General features: G+C 50.6%; 9 protein-coding genes across 9 annotated transcripts; 5 read left to right on the top strand and 4 right to left on the bottom strand.

Moving 5' to 3' along the window:
* Window positions 1-1,099: 1,099 nt before the first annotated feature.
* On the bottom strand, window positions 1,100-4,580 carry BO88DRAFT_458443 (putative acetamidase; the record flags this gene model as incomplete). Its single annotated transcript, XM_025711038.1, has 5 exons — window positions 1,100-1,923; window positions 1,982-2,452; window positions 2,517-2,920; window positions 4,248-4,409; window positions 4,474-4,580. The coding sequence occupies 5 exons, from the start codon at window positions 4,578-4,580 to the stop codon at window positions 1,100-1,102; spliced, it is 1,968 nt and encodes a 655-aa protein (XP_025557912.1).
* Window positions 4,581-6,407: 1,827 nt separating this feature from the next.
* On the bottom strand, window positions 6,408-6,725 carry BO88DRAFT_458442 (uncharacterized protein; the record flags this gene model as incomplete). Its single annotated transcript, XM_025711037.1, has 1 exon — window positions 6,408-6,725. One exon carries the CDS (start codon window positions 6,723-6,725, stop codon window positions 6,408-6,410), a length of 318 nt encoding a protein of 105 aa, XP_025557911.1.
* Window positions 6,726-7,755: 1,030 nt separating this feature from the next.
* On the top strand, window positions 7,756-9,904 carry BO88DRAFT_398161 (uncharacterized protein; the record flags this gene model as incomplete). Its single annotated transcript, XM_025705310.1, has 2 exons — window positions 7,756-7,873; window positions 7,902-9,904. The coding sequence occupies 2 exons, from the start codon at window positions 7,756-7,758 to the stop codon at window positions 9,428-9,430; spliced, it is 1,647 nt and encodes a 548-aa protein (XP_025557910.1). The 3' UTR covers window positions 9,431-9,904.
* Window positions 9,905-10,193: 289 nt separating this feature from the next.
* BO88DRAFT_408787 (putative cholinesterase) lies at window positions 10,194-12,780 on the bottom strand. Its single transcript, XM_025707802.1, has one exon. It carries the CDS (start codon window positions 12,533-12,535, stop codon window positions 10,340-10,342), a length of 2,196 nt encoding a protein of 731 aa, XP_025557909.1. The 5' UTR covers window positions 12,536-12,780; the 3' UTR covers window positions 10,194-10,339.
* Window positions 12,781-15,932: 3,152 nt separating this feature from the next.
* On the bottom strand, window positions 15,933-17,046 carry BO88DRAFT_447302 (uncharacterized protein; the record flags this gene model as incomplete). Its single annotated transcript, XM_025710351.1, has 2 exons — window positions 16,519-17,046; window positions 15,933-16,443 (listed from the first exon to the last, which is right to left on the bottom strand). The coding sequence occupies exons 1-2, from the start codon at window positions 16,881-16,883 to the stop codon at window positions 15,933-15,935; spliced, it is 876 nt and encodes a 291-aa protein (XP_025557908.1). The 5' UTR covers window positions 16,884-17,046.
* An 847-nt stretch (window positions 17,047-17,893) lies between these two features.
* BO88DRAFT_408786 (YdcF family protein) lies at window positions 17,894-18,987 on the top strand. Its single transcript, XM_025707801.1, has one exon. The coding sequence runs from the start codon at window positions 17,993-17,995 to the stop codon at window positions 18,812-18,814; it is 822 nt and encodes a 273-aa protein (XP_025557907.1). The 5' UTR covers window positions 17,894-17,992; the 3' UTR covers window positions 18,815-18,987.
* Window positions 18,988-19,521: 534 nt separating this feature from the next.
* On the top strand, window positions 19,522-21,199 carry BO88DRAFT_188849 (rhamnogalacturonase rhgA). Its single transcript, XM_025701803.1, has 4 exons — window positions 19,522-20,317; window positions 20,373-20,411; window positions 20,464-20,665; window positions 20,720-21,199. Exons 1-4 carry the CDS (start codon window positions 19,691-19,693, stop codon window positions 21,190-21,192), a joined length of 1,341 nt encoding a protein of 446 aa, XP_025557906.1. The 5' UTR covers window positions 19,522-19,690; the 3' UTR covers window positions 21,193-21,199.
* Window positions 21,200-21,534: 335 nt separating this feature from the next.
* On the top strand, window positions 21,535-23,607 carry BO88DRAFT_408783 (putative sugar transporter). Its single transcript, XM_025707800.1, has one exon. The coding sequence runs from the start codon at window positions 21,819-21,821 to the stop codon at window positions 23,406-23,408; it is 1,590 nt and encodes a 529-aa protein (XP_025557905.1). The 5' UTR covers window positions 21,535-21,818; the 3' UTR covers window positions 23,409-23,607.
* Window positions 23,608-24,427: 820 nt separating this feature from the next.
* Window positions 24,428-25,831, top strand: BO88DRAFT_475082 (trichothecene 3-O-acetyltransferase; the record flags this gene model as incomplete). Its single annotated transcript, XM_025711857.1, has 1 exon — window positions 24,428-25,831. One exon carries the CDS (start codon window positions 24,428-24,430, stop codon window positions 25,829-25,831), a length of 1,404 nt encoding a protein of 467 aa, XP_025557904.1.
* Between the last annotated feature and the right edge of the window lie 139 nt (window positions 25,832-25,970).

Raw genomic sequence — 25,970 nt, 5'->3', positions numbered from 1 at the left:
CCCTCACTCATTAACCTCCGTCGCTCACCCCGACACCTTAAATCCCCCTACCCTCTCTCTCTGACAAGCACAATCCATGGATCTCCCCCAACCGATAACCAACCACCGGTCAATGCGGGGAAATTCCCAAGGTTGACCGCAAAAGTATATCCTATTTTTCTTTTTTATTTTACCCACACCAACTATCGGACCCATCCGCTGCAAGCTCGGCCTGACAGGTCACTCATTATCCCTCCCTCCCTTTCTTTCTTTCGTTCTTTCTTTTCATCGTTTCTCCCCTTATCACCACCATTATCTCTCTAGGTTCTGCGCTTTTCTCTACATTTCCGAATCAGCAGCAACTTAGCGCGCCCCCCCTTAGCATTGACCCATTTTGCTCGATGATCACTTTATCCGAGATCAGCTTTCTAGACATGACAGATCAAAAGCAGCAGCAAGCACACAAACAAGCAAACATTCAGATTCTAGATTCTAGACTACAGTACACTACAGTACAGTACCTCTCTCATATGCAGAGCAAAATAACGTAACATAACATTCTTACTGTACAGATAGTACATTATGCTCTGAGCCGGTCACAGACAAGGGGGGCCAGGCCCCAAGTTCTTACTTACATAGCTTGTTGTTGCAATGCCATCATCCTTTTTTAAGGTTAATGCGGCGATGGTGCCTTCGCCCCTGGAGAATTTGGGGCAGGATCTATCTGGGTTGGGGGATGGGTGGCGTCCCAGCATTAACCTACCCTTACCCTTACCCTTACCCTCTCTCTCTGCCTTGCTCATCACATGAACAATGGGTCGACCCTCCATGACGTACTTGGAACCACTGCTCGGCGACTTATAACCTAAAATTCTCGTTCTCTTATCCTTTCCTTCATCAGTAATTGATGGGCTAGATGTCATCGGCCGCCGCTCTCTCCCAGACCCCGAATCCCCTGTTTCTTCCCCGGTGACCTGGGCTGGTCCATGGTTCGGCCCGGATCTCGATGCAGAGGATAATAGTACTTCGGTTATAGACTTTTTTTTTTAGGAAAAAGACGTAATGTTATACTTCGTTCATTCATCCCCCCCATTTGGGAATCACTTCCGGGGAATAAAATCTAGTCAAGCTCAATCAATGGGTATTTTCCTCCTTCCCCGGTCACTGGGTCCTGATACTGCTCCAAGGCCTCCTCAACTGCCGCCATGTATCCCAGCACCTTCTCTTCCTGCCATCTGCGTCCCACCACCTGCACCGCGGTAGGCAATCCCGCCATCTTCGCCGCGTCGTAGTGTTTCCAGGCCCCGTAGGCCACCGCGTTGCTGGCTCCCAGCTGTTTCAACACCTTCTTGTACGGTCCGGACAGGGCATCCTTCTTCGCGTCCACGTGCGACACGGGCAGGACACCGGCCGTGTAGTCCAGCAGGTTCCAGAGGAACGTGTATCCGCATGAAGATACCGCATCGTGCATGGCTTTGTGGGGCAGAGCCGGCGTCGCATTGACGGGGCAGAGAATGAAATCGTACTGCTGCGTCTCGGCATCCCACCAGCTGTGCCAGGTCGCCCGGAAAGCTTCCCGCTGCGCAGTGAGCTTCCAAAGCTCTGCTGCAGACTTGGGGGCAAATCCGCGGATTAGCGTCGCCCACTTCTCATCCCGTCGGATGTATCGAACCCAAAGATAGTAGAGATAACGCAGAGGACGGGGCAGATTGCAAATCCGTGTCAGCTGATCCGCACCAGGGTCGGATGGCTCAAAGCTGTGCAGATGCGAGTTGAAAGTGACGCACCCATCAGAGTTGAGCAGCTGCGAGGCGAGGGAGAGACCGGTAAAAGTGTCAGCAGCAGCCGGGGGTGTGATCTCAGACACAGTGTGCCCAGCGGCAGTGAGGGCGGCTACTGTAGTGGAAATCGCACGTTCAATGGCCGGCGTAGGGGGAACAACACCTGCATGTGGTCAGCAACGTTCAGCAGCATCCTTTACGTCTCCACAATTGAAACTTACCGTCGTTGCTCATGAGGCCGATCCTCAGCTTTTTGTTCTGCGCTTCGACTTCCTCGTCTTCTCTCCAGGAGATAGGGTGCACGGTATGGTCGTAGTTCCAAGGCTTCATTCCGACAATAGCTTTAGTGAAATAGGTGAGATCGTTCAAAGTACGGGCCATCGGGCTGAAGACACTGGCAACACCTTCCTGGCCAGCCATACTGGTGTTAACTCCCACCTTGGGCCAACGGCCAGTACTACAGCGGAGGGAGTAGATGCCGCTCCAAGCCGCGGGAACGCGAACCGAGCCAGCGACATCAGACCCGATACCAATGCGACCACCAAGAGCCAGCAGAGCACCTTCACCACCCGTCGAGCCTCCAGGGGAGTATTCAGGGACGTGTGGGTTAAGGCAATGACCCCAAAGAGCGTTTGCTGATTCGAACGACAGAAGCGTCACGGGCAGCGCCGTTTTCGCATATGGGACGGCACCTGACGGAGTTCATCATTAGCCAAGGTATACTTTTTGCGACTTTCCGTAGTTTAGGCCACGTACCAGCATCCTTTAGCAGCTTTGCCATTGGACCGTCCTCCTTATACGGTTTACACGCAAACTTGGTATAGCCAAGAGTAATATCGAAGCCCTTGATTTGCACCGAGTCTTTCAGAGAGATGGGCACACCCGCCAGGGGACCCTTGAGGTTTACTTCGGACTGAGCCCATGATTCTGCCTCAGGCAATAGAAGCTCAGTTACGCAATTTGTCTTCTCGTGGGCCTTGACTGCAACCTTGCCGTATGTGCGTAGGACATCTAAAGGTGCCAGGGAATCATTCTGGACCTCATACACCAAGTCCTGGATAGGCTTGTTGATGATAACTCTGTCGATAGCCGAGAAGGGCGCATGGTAGTCTGGCGATAGCGATGCAAATCGAGCCGCCCGTTCCCTCCTTTTGAGGTCCCTGTGAATGGTCAGTGAGCCGTCGGCTGAGTTGCATGTGGATTATGTAGGACTGCTTGGGTTACTGCATGGAGGCACCAGGGTAACCTACCGGATGCGACGGTACGTAAAGTAATCAAAGGGGGGAAGCATCGTGTGTCACCTCCTTAGGAGTCTGTGCAGAAGCCCAAGGGGGAGGACAGAGAGAGATAGAGAGGAGGAGAGCAACGTTTCGCGCAGCAAAAGAGATCCGTCACAACGCAGGGGGGCGCCGTCCTTTTATTGCGGGGGAAGCACCACACGTGCGGAGAAGCCCGATAAGCTAGACCCGCTGATAAGCGCTCTCTGTCCAAGCTGACTTGTTCGCTTCCGGTACGCCGTCCGCTGAGCTGTTCGAGCTTCCAATGCATCACGATAAGCTATGACAGTCATCTTTAAATACACCTGGCACCTGTTCGTTACTCACGCTGTTAACTTAGGCCTGTCGCATTTCACTGAGGTTATTTATTCCATGCAAGAGCTTCCTGGATGACAATGCTAGATACAACACGTGACTGATACAGAAGCGGCTGCCGGCGCTTGTGTTGCCGCATTGGGCAGGTCCATGCGGATAACAAGCTTCCTAGTATCATTCAAGTAATAAACGAAGACTAGACTGCTCCTACACAAACTTCTTATCTCCTAGTCTCTCGTCTAGTCATCTAATACTACTCGACACTTATCATTAGTCTAGTAAGCGATCCGCTTGTCTCGTTCAATAAGTTCAAGTCGGATCAGTCGGCTCCCAACACTGCCGAAGGTTGATGGTTTAACAATATTATAAGAGATCCTGTGCCTCAGAGAGTCCACCCGTTTCATTATTTGGGACCATAGCAAGGACCACCCAGCGTCTTCCAAGGAGATTCGAGTCAACGTGAAGCCCATCATGATTAATCATTATAAACTCAGGCGACGCCTAGTAGATGCCGGAATGTCCGCGAGCATATGCCGGGTATCCTTCTCCGAAAGCCAACCTTGAACGCCGTATGATGAGACTAAATTTACAGATGAGACCTGCTCGTCCATAACTAGCCCAGATGTCATATTCACAGAATTCCCTGTCATTCCACATTTTCGCTTCCCGAACCTCGTTTTCCAAGATTTCCGCCTTTCACTTTCAGCTGAGATGGTATGAGATGGCCCCAGCACAGTTTGCTTGGGAGAATTGAACCTCCAGTAACGTTGAAGGTTTCGTACTTCCGCCTTCTATTGATGATATCGCGACCAACGTTGCATTCAAACACCAGTGAGCCACAGGGTATTCGTTGTTGATTCGTATGGGCCAATAAAGTTAACACTTTTTGTCTCACATTGGCACTGCTTCTGTTTCAGGCTTGAGCCAGTTTCTCGACTTCAGCCACAAGATGACGACAACAATGGCCGCAACAATTATCGCTACTATGAGAAAGATCAAGATGCCACAGATGAACGTCCGCCTTCTTTTCTGGCGTTGGGCCTCAATCCAATGATCTCTGCCGATTTTCATTGATAATTAGCCAAGTGAACTATAATGCCACACGAGGGACCCTAACATACGTCCAGATGGTGTGTTTCTTTGGTCCTGTTTCCGTCTTTGCTTCTTCGTCGAGGTGCATAGCGGCAGAGAAGCGTTTCCAGAACGCCGGGTCCCGGACAAGTGCCATGATCACGCTGCTCCACTAGTTGCCAGACATGGGGTGCCGCAGTTCACTGGTTTCAGAATAAATAAGGTGTCTGTGCCGTATCGATTCAAGGGCCGTACGATGGCTCAGCCTGGAGCTTGGAGGCGTCAACGATAATAAATATCAGGAAAATCAACAAAGCTACGTTGACACAGTCAACCAAAATATGAGTGATAACGTTGGCTTTCGCTTACGGCTGGAGCGCCAGCGAAAGAGAGTGAAGTAGAGATTGGATCAGTCTAACAAGTGAAGGCTTCAAATAATGGACTAAGTTGTGACCTCCCGAACAACCATAGAACGAGGGACGTCAACAGGGAGCGCAAACGCGGGTATAACAGGGATTAAGAAAAACAACAAAAGCTCAAGCGAGGATGGATCAGGGAGAATCGAGGGCATTATTGCCGAATACCAGCAGCATCGGATGCTGGACTCGTTGCAATGCTGCCGTAGAGGTGCGTGAATTCCAAACAGCTCGGCGGGAATGACGGGCCCGGGCCAGGGTCGGCGCGGAATCTGGATCGGCAGCACGCCGCCCAATCACAACAACCGGAATCTGACAGGTCTGGTCCTGCACCCAATAAAACGAGCATCTTCGGCCCACGGTTCGATTGATTAAGGTACGTGGTCATGCCGGTCGGCTTGATCTGGTCAGGCCCGAGCAACAAGCATGGCGACCCGGTATTTTGATGCCTATCAACAAACAATTTTACCAAAGTCGGACCGCGTCGCAGCCGTTTTCCCAGGCTAGGCCTACGAGGCCAAAGTATGCCCCCCAATAGTACAGAAGGTTGTCCCGGTACTTTGAGAGAATGCTGTGAATAATTCGTCGAGTCTCTCCAAACCTTGATTTTACTCACATTCTTCGACTGTCTGACTCGCAAATGTTCTGAGATCTGATCTGGCTCTTCAGGTATTGATTCATGAGGCCTTTCATGAAGGAACTGCAGGGCCGAAGAACAAAATTACTGGCGTGGACGGATACTTCGACTTGCGCCTATTCAGTACCTCCAATTTCGTGTCTGAACACTGGGGGCCATGAACTGCCTTGATAAGCCATGGTTATCGAGGTCATTTCGGGATAACAATAAAGTACACCCACAGCATCTATGTTTGAATCATCTTGGAGCTCATGCGACATCCTCATGTGCATGCATGATTTGACTCACATAGGCCATGTGCACAGAATACACACATACTGGCAAGGGCGGCCAGCAGAGAAAACGCCCCACCCACCATTAGCCAAGCCAAAGGCTTAACTACTGTCTATTAATAGGCTCTGCAATGGGAATCATGAGTCCAGTAAGGGGACAAGCAGTTTCATCGTTACCTTGTCTGTCCTTCGTGGGGTTGCTGTGAGGGACGAGTGGCTGGCAGCTATGTTGATTCCATTGGCTGGAACTTGATCAGCAGAATTGAGCTTACTCACTGCGAAACTAGTTGGGCCACCTGGCATTAGGGAGCCTGATCCTTTTTCATTGGTGCCTTACTCCCGTATGGCATAAGGCAGGCATCAGCTTGGATCGGTGTTTCAGCAAGAACCATGCTTATCATGAAGGTGTGAAAGAAGCTGGATCTACCGGACCGCCTCCTATGCGTTCACACTTATTCTTGCTGCAGTACGTACTAATGCATGTAATTGTGCTTCACATCGTTGCAGCTATCATGACGAGATCTTTTACCACATCTGGTTCTTTGGGAGAAGATATCAATAGCCTGGACGCCTAACTAACTCCAAAGGTAACCAGTTATTACCACAAACACGTTGACAAATCTAATGGAAACACCTAGAGAGTATTCTTACCCTTCTGTTTATGAATAACGTGAAAAGGTGATATACGGCATAGTAATCGGCTCGTACCGAAAAGACACTTGCGTGCGGGAAGATTTGGCCTCTGGAGAGACTCGAGGTATTACTTGGGGTGGTTGACGGAGACCATCATCCGAAGAGGAGCCCTGGTGATAGTGGAAGTAATTCCAGCGGCTTGTGGCGCGGGCCTCGCCTACGATCCAGCCGGTTCTGGCACAAGCGAAGCCTGTGAGCGAGCAGGTGGCGCAGGAGCTGGTCTTGCTCCATAAGGCTCGGCTGCCCGGACCATACCCTTTGAGAAGAGATTTCTTTGGTGGCATCGTTGCGTACGTGCGTGCTTTCTCAGTCTTTTCAGAGAGATGGTAGAGTTTTCTTCGTGGGTTTGAGACAGGAGGATGCAGCCAAACTTATGCACATGCCATAAGTCATCTTTTTCAGCAGTCCTCGGCAGTCTTCCTGTAGCACTTTCAAAGATAACCCGAGACGGGATTATTGGAGGATGGGAGCATGTCTTCGCCCATTAGCGTTTGTTGATCAGCTCAAATGAGGGTTAGATCATGTCATATCATTCTAATGTGGGCTCGAAGTTGTGGTCACGAATGATGCTAATCTAGATCATGTACCTCAACCGAGGCCGACAGGTGAAGATGGTATGGAGCTCTGTCGCTTGGATCAAGCCAGCTGTATTAGGAATAAGGGATAGTTAGAATGTGACGAAGCCAGTAGATCAAGCTCGTCTGGAATCTGTAGTCAAAGAGTAGTAAGAGATAGTCTCTCATGGGGGGAACCCCTCCAACCCAACCATCATCATCAGATGATTCCCACAATGGCGAGTGACTTTTTGACGGAGGAGGGCAGACCGGAAGTCAGACCTTCAAAAAAACCTTCAGGTACCCAAAAGCGGCCTCGTGCAGGGCCCCATTTGGCTTTCTGTCGCATACAGCGCCAGCATGGTCCGACGCCAATAACATGAAGGGGAGCAGATGAGGCGGATTGAGTTGGCGTGTTGACGGTGCCAGCAAACGAGTTGACATCCTTTGGGCTCCCCCGCAGTGGAGCCTGTGCTGGATGGGTGCCTGACCGCCAGGCCGAAGCCTTGCGCTTGACAGGCCACTAACCGCCCGCGATCACGCGTCTTCACTATGCCTTGAATGGCATGAAGAGCTGCTGCGGCACAAGGTGCAGGTGCGCTGCTGCACCTCACCAAAACTAACTACCGCATTCCCAGCCTCGTTCTTCAATCCATCTTCTTCAACCTCCTCCTGCCCCCCCCATTCTCCCCCCATTGATGTCCCCGCTGCTCTCATTGCCGTCTAATGCCTCTACACCGGGCCCCATTCTAGCTCGGCCATGTTTTCCGCCCATGATCATCAGGGCCCGAGTTACTGGGGAGTGTTGATCAATGCCGATAAGAGTCCGGCCCCGCTGCTGGAACAGCTGTGCCTGGAAATTGCCCGCATCATCGTAAGTCGCGAATGGGGGGAGCTTCTCCTGAGTTGCTGCGCACTATGAACCCAAGCTTATCTCCCATTGTTCGCGTGCGAAGACATCCTTCGACGACTACGCTACCGCCGACCTCACTCCAGAACGACTGGCAGCTTTTTATCGCAAAGTGGGCGGCAACTATGACGTCCTCTTTCTCCAGACCAAACCGTCCGCGCTTTCCTTCATCTACCAACGCCTGGGATGCTTTCATAGTATTCAGCCAACCTCCGATCCTTACAAACCCCCCGCCATTCCAGCTCTCCAGCCGAATGGCTTTGTGCGATGGCAGACCATTCAGCTCCTTCTCGATCCGGACGAGCATTGCCGGTACCTTCAAAATGCGGTCGAATTGTGGGATATTGAAACTCCAAGCGGGGAGTTCTTTCCCAAACAAATTCCGCGGGAAGCTTTTCCAGACAGACCAGACCCGGAAATGGTAGAATGGCACGAGTCGGTTAGTCGACGCTTCGAACTCGATTACATTAAGAGAAACATCTTGCGTGCATCTCCACCGAGCTTTGGCACCTACCATTCTCATTTCTCCAACAAAGACATTCCACTCACCAGGGAAGAGACCAGCCTCCCTCCACGGCGTCGGTCGTCAACACATCGCCCTCACCTAGTCCCAGAGGAACCTTCCCCTCCCAGTAGGCACCAGAGGCGGCGCAGCGGCGAGTACCCACCGTCAGCCACCCGTCGGGTTCAGTCAACATACTTCCCCCGTGCACCAGACGTTGAGGCGCCTCGCCGAGCTCCTTCACCTCCAATGTGGACCAAGTCTGCTCCCAAACCAAGAGGTCGCGATCGCACTCCGGCGTATTCCCGGCCTGTCAGTCCAAATACATTGCCTGGGAACAGTGCATCCGATGCATCATCCGAGGATTCTGGAGGTGCAGTACGCCGCGCGTCTCCCAGCGCTAATCGACACCATCGTCATCTGCGTCCAGACACTCCGCACCATTCTCACGCTCGCCGCCATTCGCATGAATCCTACGCCAGAAGACCCGAACGGGCATTCTCCCCGGATGATCAGCGACAATACATGCACCGGGATATGTACAATGCCAGCTCGGCCAGACCCTACGACTCCGATGGTCCCCGTCGGGCACGCTCATCGAGAATATATGCCGAGGAGCCGGTCCGCCCTCCCCGGACTCCAAGGCCAACATTCCGCGACCACGTGTTTAGCGATCCCGCAGCTGTCCCGGTCAACCATGAAGTGCCGGTATACACGCACATGCATCCTCGATACATGAACAGGAATGGCAGCTACCCAGTCCGACCGCCTCCCCCACCTGACGTCGACATGCGTGCGGGCGATGACGGCCGGCGAAGTTATAGAGGACCTCACGTCAACCCCAACGCCTCTGGTTTCAGTAACTCGGCAACTCCGGAGCGTTCCCGCTACCCCTCAGGCGGATATCGGCCTCAGAGATGGGCTAATCCGGTACAGCCATCGCCAGCCCGAGGAATCCCCGTAGGAATGCCGGACATGGAATATCCTCCGAGAAGCCGACGGTCCACCATGTACGACCGGTGAACAATCCCAACAACCTTTTCTTTACATCTGTCAACAAGAATGATCACCCCAACTCAGAATCACGCCTCTAAGCACGACAACAAAGAACATTACCCACCTAATGAATACACCTTACCCCAGACTACAGTACTACTACGCTACAACGACTGAAGAATGACACCGCGCAGAGCCATTATTGACGACAGCAAGAACGAAGCGGGGTATGGAATACACGAATGACCGGCGTTTTACTTGCTTGGGCGGTTTCCTGAATGGCCAATACCCCACATTTGATGATAATGCTACGTGCTACGATATGATATGATATGATAAACTGACGGACCCGATGGCGGTCGGCTATGTTACGATTAACGACGATATGAGTATTTTTAGAGAGTTAGACGGAGTTTCTGCTGGTTCTTTCGCGGTCTCTCACTATTCTCTCTGTTGTTTTATTCTACCTCATTCGATTCCATGGGTCATCTTTTCTCTTTTATCTCGTTAGTATACATTACTTATTATATTACGAATATCAGATAATTCAGATTGTTTCCCTTTACTAAAGAGGGGTCTTGATATGTTACTAGTGGTTGTTTGGTTGGTAAGTACATAGTTATGACCGATGTTGTCAATAACCATAGCAGGGAGTGTAAACAGTTAATGTGGGTTGCGAGAAAGCAAAGTGCGATTCTATATATTTTCGATCCCGCTTAAGCATCTTTGAACTGACTACAATTCCACTTTTTTTATGAGGCAATGCAATGTACTATAGCAATTTTAGAACCTTTCAAATTATAAATTTACATTTGTATTCCTCGACTCCAGGATGATGCTTCTACCGCTAGTATACGCATCGTAGTTACTGATATCCGCTTCCAAACGTCAGAATATACATCCGTACTTATATAGTATAGTCTCCAACCCACACACTCAAACAGTAAGATTAGCCCTCTGAAAGCTAAACCCAAAGTCCTCAAATACGGCACACTTCTCCGTAACACCCGGATTCGTCACAATCGACGGGGGCATGTCGAGAACACTGACATTCCGCTCCGCGATTTCATACTCGGGCATGTAGTATCCACGAGGACCAAAGATCTGGTAAGTCGATGCGTAGGCGGGTCCACGAAGCTTCAGCATCTCCAGATCGGGGTTGGGATTGCGGGTGCGGAAGAATGAACCGAAGATGTCGTTCATGAGGCGGGAATGCAGGATGTCTCGCTTGTTGTAGTATGGGGAGACATTCTTTGTCTTGCTGTTGAGAGTGCCCCAGGCAGGAAGCACATCTGCGGAGTGGCATGTGGCGTTGAAATCGGTGTTGGGGGAGCAGATGCTGGGCACATCTACGGTGGTTTGGACGTGGCCGTGTCGGACTTCGACTTCCCAGAGGTGTGGGAATGCGTGGCGGCCGCCGTGGCGGAGGAGGTAGGCTTGTGGGCAGCTCCATTCGCTGTGGGTGAGGGCGTCGGCGACGGTGTTTCGGACGCTGTCGGGGTCTGAGGAGTTTAGGGGAAAGGCGTTGGTGGCGATGATGGATTTGATGAGGGAGGTGGGGTAGGCGTAGCTGTAGACGAGCTCGAGAGCAGCTTCGCTTGCCCCGAGGTTCGGGACGTATTGATCAACGTAGAGGGCGGCCTCGGTAGTGACTGTTGTGAACATGGTGGGTACGCGGTTGGGTAGCTTGTTTGAGGCGAGAAGACGGTAGAATTGGTCGTCGATGATGCCGCTGCCGGTGTCGTCTACTATGGGCATCAAAGGCTCGATTGATGCGAGGATCTCGGATGAATGCAGCCAATCGCTGGCGATAGTCTCGGTGGAGGCTGTCATGGCAGCTTCGAACTCAGTAGTGTTGTCCAGATACCGGGTTGCCGGAACCGATCTCAGGCAGGAGATGAGGGCGGTTTCCGATGTTGTGCCGTTGCAGCCAACAGCCCCCGCGATGTTGGGAGTAACGATCTTGGTATACACCTCACGTGTGAACCAGGGAAGGTCTACTGGGGCGGACTGCACAATGGCACCGGAGAATAGGCCATGGGCTGCAGTCGAAGAGAGCAGCGCAATGACACTCTGACCTCCGGCGGATTGGCCAAAGATTGTGACATGGTTTGGATCTCCACCAAATGCTTCGATATACTTGTTGACCCACTTCAATGCGAGGATTTGGTCGCGTGTGCCGTAATTGCCCGTGGTGAGGTTGCCCGTGGTCAGCCACCCTAGAGTACCGACTCGGTAGTTGACTGTCACAACAACAACATCGTTGCGGCTAGCGAAATTTCCTCCATCGTAGTCGACCATGGACGCGGTTCCACTAGTGAACGCACCGCCGTAGAAGTATACCGCGACAGGCTTGCGGGTGGACTTTCTGTCATGTGACGAGGGCAGGACAGGAGAATAGACGTTCAGGTATAGGCAGTCCTCCGAGATACCGCCATTGTCGAGTGTACCAAAACCCGAAACTGATTGGATGCACGAGTCCGCCATTTCAGTCGCGTCAATCTTCTTGGGACCCGAGTAAGGACGTGGGGGTGCGAATCGCAGGTCCCTGACTGGCGGGTCTGCGAAGGGAATGCCTAGGAATCGAAACGAGCGCCCGTCGCGATAGCCAGTCATACGGTAGTCATCGAATGAGATAGAGATCTTTGACTTATTCACGGCTTCCCTGTCCTTGTCGGTAGTGGGAGGCACGCTGGAGGTGCAAAGGGCAGGCAGTTGTCGATCGCATGGAGCGGAAATAACTTGCTTACGACTCTGAGAGTATGCCTGACAGCCATCGGGCGAGTCTTTGGCTATCCAGAAGGAGCTATTCGCCTCCACATCCTTCGTGTAAACCAGATAGTCAAGCTGGTACCCTATCTCTGTGGCGTTGGCGTGGGATACATCCTGCAGCGGATAGAGGGCTTCGCCAATGGATGCACACCGAGATTCTGCACTGAGATATGGCAGTCGGTCGTAGACCAAGACTGCGGCGGTGCCATTGTTTCCTGGGCCCAAGTTGTTATACTTCAGAGCTTGAAGCGTACCCAGAGAATCAATGCTGGGATGGGATCTTGCATCTGCTGGCAGAGCTGGGGCCGCCAAAGCAGAGCCAAAGAGAAGCAAAGAGCCCACGATAAACTGAAGCTGCATTGTCACAGACTTTGGCTACCCAGTGCACGCAGAAACAAACCACCAGGAAAGGCAGCAGCTGTTTTTAAAACCTTCATCGCTGCCAAGAGAGGTGGCCCAGAAATCTGGGCTTGGGGCAATCAGTTGTTCGGGATGGCCGGAAGAACAATTCTTTGAGTCAGTCGAGCGACAGAAACTGCCATAGATGGAGCATACACAGCCAAATCGGTACTGGCGGAAGCTGGGGTGCATTGATGCTAGAACTGCGGAAGCTGGGGCATCGGTCGTTCCTGAGAGAAGATTCCATTTATCTAGCCGAGGCAGCCAATATGAATGGCTCTCTCGGCAAACAACCACCGGAACCTGCTTCCTTGGCACGCGGCTGCCAACGGTTGATCAAGAATGATGACTAGAGGTGTGGAGGAAGTAGAAATCAAGGATCGTATGAGTCTAAATGAAAAAGAAGAACGAAGAAGCTCCCTCACCGGAGCAATCAGCCAGGCTATTGATTTTCGCCGTTACACTCTCACAGATCCGGCTTAGTGCTCCCTGAACGTCCTAGCCCTATGCTCTGGTGTGCAGCTGATAGCAACGACTCGGATGCGCGATAAGAATGATGTGCCACCCATTCACCACGTTGGTGATCGAAATTCAGAATCGTATGTGTTATGGATCTCTGTGATTATCGGAAATGTTGTTCTGTAAAGTGCGTATTGGTCGTGATATTGCTGTAAGATCTTCTGGGCTAGTATGGCTCCTTCGCGTTGTATAGTAGCGGTGGTCCATGTACTGGCGCCGGTATTTGACGCGCGAAGTACATCGAACTTCATGATGAATTGTTCTGCTATAGCGCTTTGGTAGGGTTTGTATGACTTGGACACCTAATCAATTCAAAGTTGTTAGCTCGCCAGGTCCATGTGTTCCGAAGTTACTGAAAGCCTTCACTTTGTGCTGCCAACCGTAGGTGTAAGTGCATATACACAAGCGTGTGTTTGAAAGCACTGATCCATTTCGTAGCAATCGCGCGGCCAATACAAGCAATACTGCCTTTGCAAAAGCTTCCAGGCGACAGGAAGCCAAAGTGTTTTCAAGTATGAAGAGGACTAGAATGGGAGACTAGTGTTAGTTAATTGGGTTATCTTGCTACCGACAAACCTGAGTTATAGGGACACATCAATCGGTCCAGTATAACCGTCCATGTGAAGTATGAGCCACACTATCTAGAAAAGAGCGTGGCTTTCAAGAAGCACGAAAATGATCTGAGGAGGAAAGATCTCATTTTCGGATGATAAACGCAAGGCTTAAGTGCACTTGGCTAGATGGATGAAGAAGTAGGTCAAGAAATGAGAGCAACAGGCTATCTACATTCACAAGCCAGAGTCAAATCAGATACTGGAATAAGAAAGGTTTAGCTTCTTCTCAAGAAAACAGGTACAGATTTACAGTTACCGTAAAGTATTCTCACTAGGACTAATAGAGATAAGGTGTGCTTGTCTCTTAGACTCTCCAGGGTCACAGGCAAAAACCGGGCTACAGTAGGCTTTCAATATACATGGAAAAGTTTTCAACAAAGAGGTAGCGCACCGGATTCACTTCACAGACTAGTAAGGATATATGGGGGAGAGTGACTCAGGGAAAAAACTGGCAAGAATCGGTGGGTCGGGGGACACAGCTAGTCTGCAGAGGTGAACTGTATGTTACTTTTGATAAAGTAAAGTAGGAATGGATTACGACGATGGAGAAGGAAAATATGAATATCACCAATAGAAAATAAGGAATAGTATTTATGGTGAGAGCCTCATGGGGTGCGGATGCGGGAAGACATGATATAGACCAGAAAGGGAAGGACCCGAATAGCTTCACCACCACCAGCATCCCCCCACACCCACCAATTCACACCCCCCAAGGGAAACCAGGCCGCCAGAATCGATACCTGGGCAAATAGGCCACCCAAACTACCTTTTTCAGAAAGAAAAAGGGAACAGACAAGGGAAGTTCTGGAAAGTAATCAGTAACCAAACCCAGGGTAACCGAGTGGCTTAAAGCCGGGCCCGTAGTTCTGCCTGTCCCTTAGGCCGTGTAGAACCAGAGACACTCGGGAGTCCTGGGTACGATTCTGGGCATGGACGAGCTGGCCCTTGACACGTAGTACGTAGGCTCAAGAAGGTGCCATCGTCTTGCTGGAAATCGTCTGCAACAACCGCACTAAGCGGTTTTCGTAGCCTCCTATGGGTTGGCAACCCATAGATGCAGGTGAGCTTTTTGATTTTTTGTTTAGATAGGTATGTCCCCTACTTAGTTGCGCGGCTAGTGAAGCTTGAAAGAAAGATGCTGGAAAAGATGCGAAGAGAGTATACCAGGAACATGTGTTGATTATTCGAGGGTGGGTGCCTGCTGCAGGCAAACATTTGCAATTCACCGTTGGGGGTTGTATTTTTCCATGTCTCTCGCCTATTGTTAAATGCTTTCATTCAGTTTCTGATGAATAATATGGATACAAATCCATTACTGTCTTTGATCTGATGCTTGGATAGAATACTAAACATTTCTAATTTCAATTCTGCGTACGACTATACTAGCGTCATCTGCAGTTTATAGACTGTATAGTGCATGTTGAACCCGATGTCCCAGTCCCGTCCCCGAGTCAACCAGAGAAATTGCAGGTTTAGACTTGAACTGCTGGGCAAGAGAGAAAACAAAATAGTAGAAAATCAACCCCCCCCCCCGAACCAGAATAACTGTTGGTTCCGGAGAGTGTGGAGGACATGGAGTTGGAAAGCGCCAAAAAGACAGAGTTTACTGTGTCTTCGTCTGGCATGTTCATTTCTTACCCATATGCCTTCCCTGGTGAATCCCCAACTGCAGTCTTAATACCGATCCAAATGACCCCGACGCTGGATCAGTCCAGTTGTCATTCCCCAACATTTTCATATGTAGTTGATATGTTTGTCTTTTACATAGAACATTCTGTGCTTGGGTGATGAGAGTCGTAGGGATCCCAAGACGTAAAGGATTTAGAGACTCTGGCTCCTTGCAGTCGGGCAGCAGGACACGATACAATAGGTACTGCTCTTTGTTCACTTTGGATCCTGAGCGCAGATCAGGCCGAGGTCAATAATGTCTTGCCGATGACATTGTATGTCTTAGCCGCTGCTGTCCACTCAGCTTTGTTTTTGGGGCATATAAAAGGCATAATATAAGCAACCAAAGGGCAATTATGATAGTGATAAGAATAAATGCTAGTTTGCATGAAAAGAAAATCCAAGTATTTGACATTGGTATAAGGGGGAAAAAACAAAAACTAAAAAGCATGAAGTATTGAGTACTCTGTAGTAGGTTGTTGTCATTACACAAGTAAACGCAGAAACTGCATAAGGAAAAACGCGTGGGGAAAGTGCGGTGGAGGACATAGTCGTACTCACCCCCGGGTCTCCAAAGGACGGCTCAGGTAAAGGCGAAGAAAAAAATCAATCGGCGCGCTCTTCTTCCATTCAAAGCTGTACAGTTTCGACTGTCTATTGACCAGCTTTTCTTGGACCATACATGCAGTAAGGATTCTTGCGTGTTGAGGAAGGACAAAAGAGAAGAGAAGTACAGGAAAGTACTCTTCATTAGGAAAGAGATATGGATATTCTTCTGTCCCTTCACCATCATTTTCCATAAGCCTCCACTTCTCTGTCTCTGAATCTACCTTGCACTGGTTTGCGCGGCCTCGCATAGCAAAAATTAATGAACTGAATTCAGAGAAGAGTCTGGAGTCTTCCCGAGCTTCCTTCGTATCAATGAGATGAATAGCCAGATGAGGATAGGCTTGCCCATCAACATTCCTTGGTTCTGGCTCTAAGACCCTGGAAACAGACCACCAATCACGCCCTTTACCGTAAGGACATGTGAGATCCGTTTCCAACCAAAAGGTACTGTCTGGTGCTCTGACGCAAAATGTTAGCAGAAGAAGCATATTTGCCATGGAGTGATATTATTTGCAAGGAGCGTACTGAACAAACTGAAGCCCTTGATGAATCATTGCCTCACGGGTCGCACGATCATGGATAAGGCTAGCTATTTGACTACAACGGGTTTTGGGCAACACTTTGCCGATGAACTGATCAATGTTCGCAAATCCGCGTATTTCAGGATAGGATTTCTGTAATTGAGTTGAGTCCATAGGACGAAAAAAGACCGGGGGAAAGATTGTATAACAAGTCTGGGGATTGTCCAACTGCTCAAAGTCAAACCGAATTACATGTTCAACACACTTAAGATTGTGGATATTCACATGACCATCGGTAGGCACATATCCTCTAAGTCCCATGACTTTGTCGAGCAGATTGTCGAGACCACGGCGAACCCTCGAGACAGTTGACAGCATCGACAATGATCTTTGAGACGTCGCGTATGTCTTGTGTTGATGTGTGCTTGATCTGGTCTACCCGAGAAAAATATTGTAGCCTTGTCTCCTGGGACAGGTAAAGAAGTGGAACATGCAAGATTGAGGGGCGTGTAAGTGCTTTCTTTTCTGTGTGATGTGAGTTTGTCTTCGTCAGCGATGGTATCACGTGGACGGCTCTTTGTGTAATGGAAATTGTCAAGCAGGAGCCACGAGGTGTCTTATTTAACTGTCAGTATCGAGAGTATAGCCCCCATACTGTTTATTCAGAAGACCACTATAGTCGATCTAATCAGTAAAGCTCACAGTTTGTTCGGCGTCTCCCACCTAACGGAGGCGGTAGTGGAAATATTTTTGTGGTAGCCGATGGTATTCCATGGGTAGAACTGTAAAGTAGGGGAGAGCACCTTTTCATGCTAGATGGACCTAAAGCAATTACCGTGGTTAACTATTCATTTGAATTATAAGTAGATTAGATATCCAGCAGAAAGAAGAAAGGGAAGGAATGTTCCTGAAGGTTTCTATCCTTTTTTTTCAGGGGTTCCAGTTACAATCATCTGAGATGTTCACTCGCTGTCAAGATAACTAACAACCAGCTCAAGAGTAGTAACTACCATCTGGAGTCTGAACAGGAAGTGGCTCACATGAATGGCAGGAAAACACCGTGTTTGTCATCAAATGGTTCATTTGTTGTGAACAACATTAGGGAGAAATATTTGGGTAAAATGTATGCCTACAGTAGGTGTATCTTCTACATCTTATTGGATACTACATACACATTCTATGGCATCTCATATATACTTAGCAGGTCAAGTCTCGCTGAAAAACGCCGTGCAACTCTTGGAATCGATAAACAGCGACCTACATGGGAGAGAAGACAAATCGGGGTCTCGGGGTATTGATACCCCGCAAGAAGATGGACCAATCATCGTTCCAGAAAGGGCCGTAATTAACTAATCTCCAATTCCTTTCATCTGCCTCAAACACACGATATGCAATCTAAGCAACTAATTTGAACTAAAGTCAACAACTCAATAAATCGGCTAGCTACCAAGCTAGTTGGTTAGTCGGTGAATCCAGCAGCAAAAACGATGTCATCTTCATCCATCAACCCGGACGACATCAATCTGCTAGCGCAATTTCTAGCCCACGAACAAATCCCAGCATCATCCCACCCCCCGATCAACACCGACTGCATCGTGATATGTGTTTCGGCAGTGCTTTATCCCGCAGAAGCGGTCTTCAAACACCTAGAGCGCAACCCCCAATTAACCAAAACACTCGTTCTATGCGGTGGAATCGGTCACTCCACGCCACATCTCTACGAGGCCGTATCGAGGCACCCAGACTACGCACACCTCGTCCCAGAAATCACAGGCAAGCCAGAATCTCACGTCCTGCATACCATCTTCACCCGGTGCTTTGATGCCACCTTCATTCAGAAATCCGGTTGCACGGTTTTACTAGAAGATAAGTCCACGAATTGCGGACAGAATGCCTTAGAGACACGGGCATTATTGGCAAGGAACGGTATCCCGGAACCTAAATCTATGATTATTGTGCAGGATCCGACCATGGCTCGGCGGACGATTGCCTCATTTGAAAAGGCGTATGCGCCGAGGCCCCCGAAGTTGCTCAGCTGGCCGATTATAGTGCCTCGAGTTGAGCTTGAGGAGGGTGAGTTGGTATATGATGATGATGATGGTAGTATGCCAGGGGTGACGGGAACATTGTGGAGTATGTCACGCTTCTTGGGTCTGGTTCTGGGTGAGATTCCACGGCTGAGAGATGATGAGCATGGGTATGGGCCCATGGGGAAGGGGTTTATTGGTCATGTTGATATTCCGGAGGAGGTAGAACACGCGTATTCTAGGGTCCAAAGGGGGATAGGAGAAGATTCGGCAAAGAGATAGATTGGTCGTTTTCAGGTTGTGTTGTGGCTGTGGTTTTACTATGGGGAATCTCGCGATCGGAACTGCCGAGATATCCACTAGAGACCCATTTCCATGATACTATGTTGTCTGTATCAAACGCGTACTTACATAGAGATGTATTGTGTGTCACTAGTTCACAGCGTATTGTGCCGTATATACCGGTAACGTATGTTACCATACGTAAGCAGCTACGGCATCTCCCATCCGATACACTTTCTAGTCTCTGTAAAATCTTCCACCGAACACAAGCTTCAAAGTCTGCAGGTACGTAAGCTTGAATCCGAAATCCATGCACTCTTGTCGACTGATGAGTGCACGTTCCAGCAATCATGAGACTTGCCAACGGTAGACCCTGACTCGTGGATTGCCAAGCGGTCCTGTAGAACCGCTAAAGGGACTTAGTTATTGACTCTTCGTCAGCTCCGACATGATCATCGCTGCAATATCCCCTTCGAAGTAGCCGAGCGCCCGTCAGCGGTCGTCTCGAAGCCGGCGGGGTCCCTGCTCCTGAGTTGATTTCTCCGTGAATAAGGAATTGCTCTGAAAGGCCTGAGCTAAAGCTTGACCTCTGATTCACGAGAAGAAAATGATCGGCATCGGTCCAGGAACGGGAAACCAACGGGACGAAACAATGAATCCAAAATTAATATCGAGGAACCCTGCCGTCTCTCACCGTCGTGTCAATCCTTGCAGGCACCTCATATGAGCTGAGATGATAGGGGCGGCTATGGATTCTCCGGTGGGAGGAGCTGCCCACGAGGTATGTGGCATACTGGATGCTTATAAAAGGCCGGCGGCAATTGCTGTGATCGGTTGATACCAAGCAGAGAGACACTTGCAAGATAGCTTCTCACCATGCCTGCTCTTTCCATCCTCGCTCTCGCCCTCGCCCCGTTGCTGGTCAACGGCCAGCTCTCCGGTAGCGTCGGTCCGCTCACTTCGGCACACTCGAAGGCTGCGACCAAGACGTGTAACATCCTGGACTATGGTGCTGTGGCGGACAACTCCACCGACATTGGGTCTCCCCTCTCAGAAGCCTGGGATGCGTGCTCGGATGGAGGTCTGATCTATATTCCTCCTGGTGACTATGCGATGGATACCTGGGTGTCTCTGTCAGGAGGCAAGGCGACCGCCATCATCCTGGACGGTACTATTTACCGTACTGGCACCGATGGAGGTAATATGATTCTGGTGGAGAATTCTTCCGACTTTGAGTTGTACAGTAACTCGTCCTCTGGTGCCGTCCAGGGATTCGGATATGTGTACCACCGGGAGGGCGATCTTGATGGGCCACGGATTTTGCGACTCCAGGATGTGAGCAACTTCGCGGTGCATGATATCATCCTCGTGGACGCGCCAGCCTTCCACTTCGTCATGGACGACTGCTCCGATGGAGAAGTGTATAACATGGCTATCCGGGGTGGTAATTCGGGCGGCTTGGATGGGATTGATGTGTGGGGTAGCAACATCTGGGTTCACGACGTATGTTCCACATCATACCACAATGGAAAGCTTTCTGTGCTGATTCATGTACCAGGTTGAGGTGACCAACAAGGATGAATGTGTCACGGTCAAGGTAGGGCCCACCTAGTATGACCATCCCTAGCTCGGTTACTGACAACCCGCAGAGCCCTGCCAACAATATCCTAGTGGAAAGCATCTACTGCAACTGGAGTGGAGGTTGTGCGATGGGTTCTCTCGGCGCTGACACCGATATCACTGATATTCTGTACCGCAACGTTTACACCTGGAGTTCCAACCAGATGTACATGATCAAGAGCAATGGCGGTAATGGGACAGTCAAGAACACCCTTCTGGAGAACTTTATTGGTATGTCTGGCCCACTCGAACTAGGTATATACAGCCTCAGCTAATGCGTTGCAGGACACGGCAACGCCTATTCTCTGGATGTTGACAGCTACTGGAGCAGCATGACAGCCGTGGATGGCGACGGCGTGGAACTGAGTAACATCACATTCAAGAACTGGAAGGGAACGGAGGCGGATGGTGCCGAACGCGGGCCCATCAGGGTGGTATGCTCGGACACGGCCCCTTGCACCGACATCACCATCGAGGATTTTGCCATGTGGACCGAAAGCGGCGATGAGCAGACCTACACCTGCGAGTCGGCGTATGGTGATGGATTTTGCCTCGAAGACAGCGATTCCACCACCTCGTACACGACCACCCAGACTGTCACCACGGCGCCCTCAGGATACTCGGCCACCACGATGGCCGCGGATCTCACCACGGACTTTGGCACGACCGCGTCCATCCCCATCCCTACCATCCCGACTTCCTTCTATCCCGGCGTGACGGCGATCAGTCCCTTGGCATCGGCTGCCACGACGGCTTGAATTCGAGAATGGTTCATTCTTTGCTACCCTTGGGCAGGGGCTGGATAGGTAGTGGGCAGTGTGTACAGTGTGTAGATAGTTGACCAGTGAGTAAATGAGTAATTAATAACACATTTAACTGGCGGTGTATCTCTTCAGATGATTTCATTTCCTTTACTTCAAGATCTGCATCCAGAGGATGGAAGAATGCGCAATTTATGCATATATAATGCGTGATTGGCTGGCGATGGAAAGAAATGAGACCATCGGCCCTGCAGATCCCGCCATCTTAAGGTTTCTTCCGTGAGTTTTTCTTTGATGCTCATCTCATTCTCGTGTCTTGTGTAATCATCCATCATTAATCACCGAACACATCCTCCGCATCCGGATGTCTTGATTCTTGTCGCTTCTCTCCCTCTCCACTTCCCCTTCACTCCTTCTTCACTTTCTTTCACTCTCACAAAATGACATCTGTTTGGCAGCCTCACTGAACGAGATTTTGCACCCGATCGCAAGTTGAGATGCGACCAGAAAACGGCCGCCGATAAGCTTCGCTGATTTTCTGTCTCAACCCCGCAATTCCAAAGCGACCGGATCAACCCCGAGGAATTCATTCTTCAACTTGTCATCCTCACATCGCCGCGATCATGACGGGCGCATTCAAACCAGATGAGGCAGAGCCGGTGTTATCGACGCTGGAAGGGGCTTCGAACCCGCCAACGCCCAATTCTGCTGCTGCTGCCTATCGCTACAAGGCCGATCTGCTCAACCGCGCCATCCAAGACATCGGCATGGGCAGGTATCAGTGGCAGCTGTTTGGCGTCATTGGATTCGGCTGGGCCAGCGACAACCTCTGGCCCATCGTCACCTCCCTCATCCTCGTCCCGGTGTCTTATGAATTCGACGTCGCCCGGCCGCCGTTATTGTCCCTGGCCCAAAACATTGGGCTGCTAGCCGGCTCGCTCTTCTGGGGCTTCACCTGCGATCTGTTCGGTCGGCGATGGGCCTTCAACCTGACCATTGCCATCACCGCCATTTTCGGACTGGTCGCTGCTGGCTCACCGTCTTTCGCAGCTGTAGGCGTCTTCGCTGCATTATGGTCCTTCGGCGTTGGCGGCAACCTGCCCGTCGACTCGGCCATCTTCCTCGAATTTCTGCCCGGTTCGCATCAGTACCTGCTCACGGTACTATCAATCAACTGGGCGCTCGCGCAGCTCCTCGCCAACCTCGTCGCATGGCCTCTGATCGGAGAAATGACCTGCGCCTCCGCCGACCACTGCACCAAGGCCTCCAACATGGGATGGCGGTACTTCCTCATCGCAATGGGCGGCCTCGCTCTCTTCATGTGCTTAGCCCGATGTCTATTCTTCACTCTCTACGAATCCCCCAAATACCTCATGGGCAAAGGTCGCCACGAAGAATCCGTCGCCGTCGTCCATGAAGTCGCGCGTCGCAACGGCACCAGCTCCTCTCTATCCATAGACGACCTCCAAGACGACGGGCCCATCTCCAGCAGCACCGAAACAACCACCACCAACACCCCCACCCCAACCCACACAGCACCCAACAACGGAGCTCTCAGCGCCCTCGACCACCTCCGCATGCGCCTCGAACCCCTCTCCGCCCCCTACGTGCGCGCTCTCTTCCGCACTCCGCGCCGCGCCTGGTCCACGACCCTCATGATCCTCATCTGGGCCCTCGTCGGCCTCGGCTTCCCCCTGTATAACAACTTCCTCCCCTACCTGCAGCAAATGCGCGGGATCCAATTCGGCGACGGCTCGACGTACATCACGTACCGCAACTCGCTCATCATCGCCGCGGTCGGCGTCCCCGGCAGCTTGGTCGGCGGAGTGATGGTCGAGATGCCTCGGTTAGGACGCAAGGGCACGCTGTGTCTCGCCACACTCTCCACGGGCGCGTTCTTGCTCGCGTCCACAACGGCGAGGACCTCCGGCGCCCTGTTGGGGTGGAATTGCGCCTACAGTTTCACTAGCAGTTTGCTGTATGCGGTGCTGTATGCGTACACGCCGGAGATCTTTGAGACGCAGTATCGCGGCACCGGGAATGCGTTGGTCGGGGGCGCGAATCGGATTGGAGGGATCTTGGCGCCGATTATTGCTCTGGTGTCGAACATGGAGACCGCTGTGCCGGTGTATGTTAGTGGGGGGATGTTTGTGATGGCGGGGTTGTTGGTCGTGTTGATACCGTATGAGACGAGGGGGAGGATGAGTTTATAGTTGTTGTTGTTGTGTAGGTATGTAGTTGGGGGTACACAGTGTAGGTACCAGGATTAATTGGTAGGGGGGATTGTATGCCGTGCTTGTATGACATGGCAGGGTATATTAAGAGGTACATAAAGGGAGGGACGGAGATAACTTGTGATGATCATAATTTATGATGATATGAAGAATCTGATATGACATACATGGACATGACTGATAGTATTTGTGTCCTCTTGCGGCAATAGTAAATAGTACACCTACTCCATCTCCCTCCAGCAATACCAAACAAATAGACAGTAAGTACCCACTACACAACAACACCCAAACCCCCTAAAAGAGCAAAGAAACCATCCATCCCCAAAGCAAAATCAATATGCTTAAAAACCCACGCCTGCTTGCCTGCCTGCCTGCATGCATACACGCATACACGCACATAATGCACACGCAGATAAAATAGGAAATTGATAATTAGAGTTTCGAAAGTAAGACAGAGAATGCAACTTAACTGAAAATTATTTATGCTTGTTTTCTGCGTGCTTGCGCGTACTTTCTGCTATAGGAACCTACCAGTTAGCAGATGCTTATGCATGCGAGGTAACTTCATTGTAGGGGAAGTTAGTATGTTGGGAGATGGATTAGGTAGGTAGTTAGGGGTAATGGGCTGCTTGATTGAGTACTATGCTGTGCAATCGAATTACCAGGGACTATGGTGATCGGGAAAAATAATATTATTATACCATTGAGGGAAAGGGCTGAGAAGGGAGTAGTACATTTTGGTAGAGTCACTGGTATATCATATCGGCTTATGCTTCCAGTGAAGCGTTGCACAAAATACCTTTGCATGTTCTACAAGCCACTATCCTTCGGATAAGTGGTCCTAGAAATGATATATCAAGTCCGCTGAGATACTCCGGCTACCCGGTCAATGTATCACCCCAAGAGATACATTCTAATAAGTAGCAAGAAGTTTCCTAGCAGGATATCTAAATACACGTAGTCTCACACATCAGTCCCATCCCACGGAAACCATCACAATGACCCGCCCCCGCAGAGCAACCAAGGAAGAACCCAGCCAATATGAAGACCTCAGTCGATATGAAGATGTCCTCGGTCAACTGCCCATGCTGCAGGTCTACACCCATATCCTACTCCTTTTCTCCATGACTGAAGGCATAACCCGTGACGACATCGTATCTGACCTGATATCGGCTGTCGCCATGATTCGCGAAAAGGTGCCATGGATGGCTGGAAAGGTGATCAATGTTGATAAAAGTCCCGGTAACTCGGGGAGGTATATCGTTGTACCTTGTCCGGCCCCTGACAGGCTTATTGAAGTGAAGGACGTCTCGCGTGAGCTTCCGCCGTATCAGGAAATCCAGCAATTGAAGGCTCCGAATTACTTGCTGGACTCCAATCTACTAGCACCCTCTACGGCATTCCCTCAGCGGTTCGAAGACTCAGAGGAGGATCCCTCCCGTGTGATCCGCCTTCAGGCGAGCTTTGTCGAAGGGGGTGTGCTTATCGATTTTGCGACACACCATAATATGACGGACGGCGGGGGAGTATTTGGCTTTGCCCGGCTCGTTGCTCAGGCTATGCGAGGAGAGAAGTTCTCCGACGATATGCTGGAAAAGATAAATTGTGATAGACGCAATGTCGTTCCCCTTCTGCGTCCGGATGAGCCTATGCTTGACCATAGTCATCACCTGCTCCCTCCCGGTACAGACGTGCAGCTTCTAGAGTGCCCAGAACCAGCCCAGTGGCATGTTGTACGTCTAGCTGTAGCCAAGGTGACTGATCTCAAGACACAGGCTACTCCGCCGCCCGAAGAGTCAGATCAAGAGATGCTTTTCATAACAGGCGACGACGCTATCAGCGCGTTCTTCTGGAAGAAGCTCGCGATTATGCGTCAGCGTCGCAATACGCCTGATACCAGATCAAGGTTCTCGCGTGCTATGGACGGCCGCAAAGTAATGGGTGTTCCAGCCGAGTATATGGGCGACCTTGTTCATAATGTGGCGACTTGGCTGAGCTTCGATGAACTGATTGAGCTGCCACTTCACGCCATAGCATACCATCTTCGCCGGGAATTGAACCGCGCAAACACTACGTACCATGTACGAAGCTTTGCAACGTTTATTGCAAAACAGCCGGAAAAATCGACAATCACATATGGTGGGGCCTTCAATCCCGATATAGATGTAGGAATGTCGTCGCTCTCGCGGGCAGATATCATGCACCATGAGTTTGGAATACTCGGCCGCCCCGACTTCGTACGACGACCTAACTTCTCGGGAAGCCTGTTACCAGGCTTGCTATATATCTTTCCAATGCGGCCGGAGGGAGATGTAGACATGCTGGTTTGTTTGACCGATGCTGACATGGTGGCATTGAGACATGATCCGGAGTGGAATCATGTAGTAGAGTATATTGGATGAGCTGGCGGGATCCCTTCTGTAGCTCAACGATTGACATTGGGATATCGAGGTTTTTTGGACTTAGGTTGTTCAGCGCCAATAAAGAGAAAGCACGAAAGAACCTCTGTAATTGTACCCACAGGGTCCTGTCCCTTACAAA

This window comes from Aspergillus vadensis, assembly GCF_003184925.1.
Source record: "Aspergillus vadensis CBS 113365 unplaced genomic scaffold BO88scaffold_33, whole genome shotgun sequence".
NCBI lineage: Eukaryota > Fungi > Ascomycota > Eurotiomycetes > Eurotiales > Aspergillaceae > Aspergillus > Aspergillus vadensis.
The sequence above is the reverse complement of the archived record's forward strand: the minus strand, read 5'-3'. Positions and strand labels throughout refer to the sequence as shown.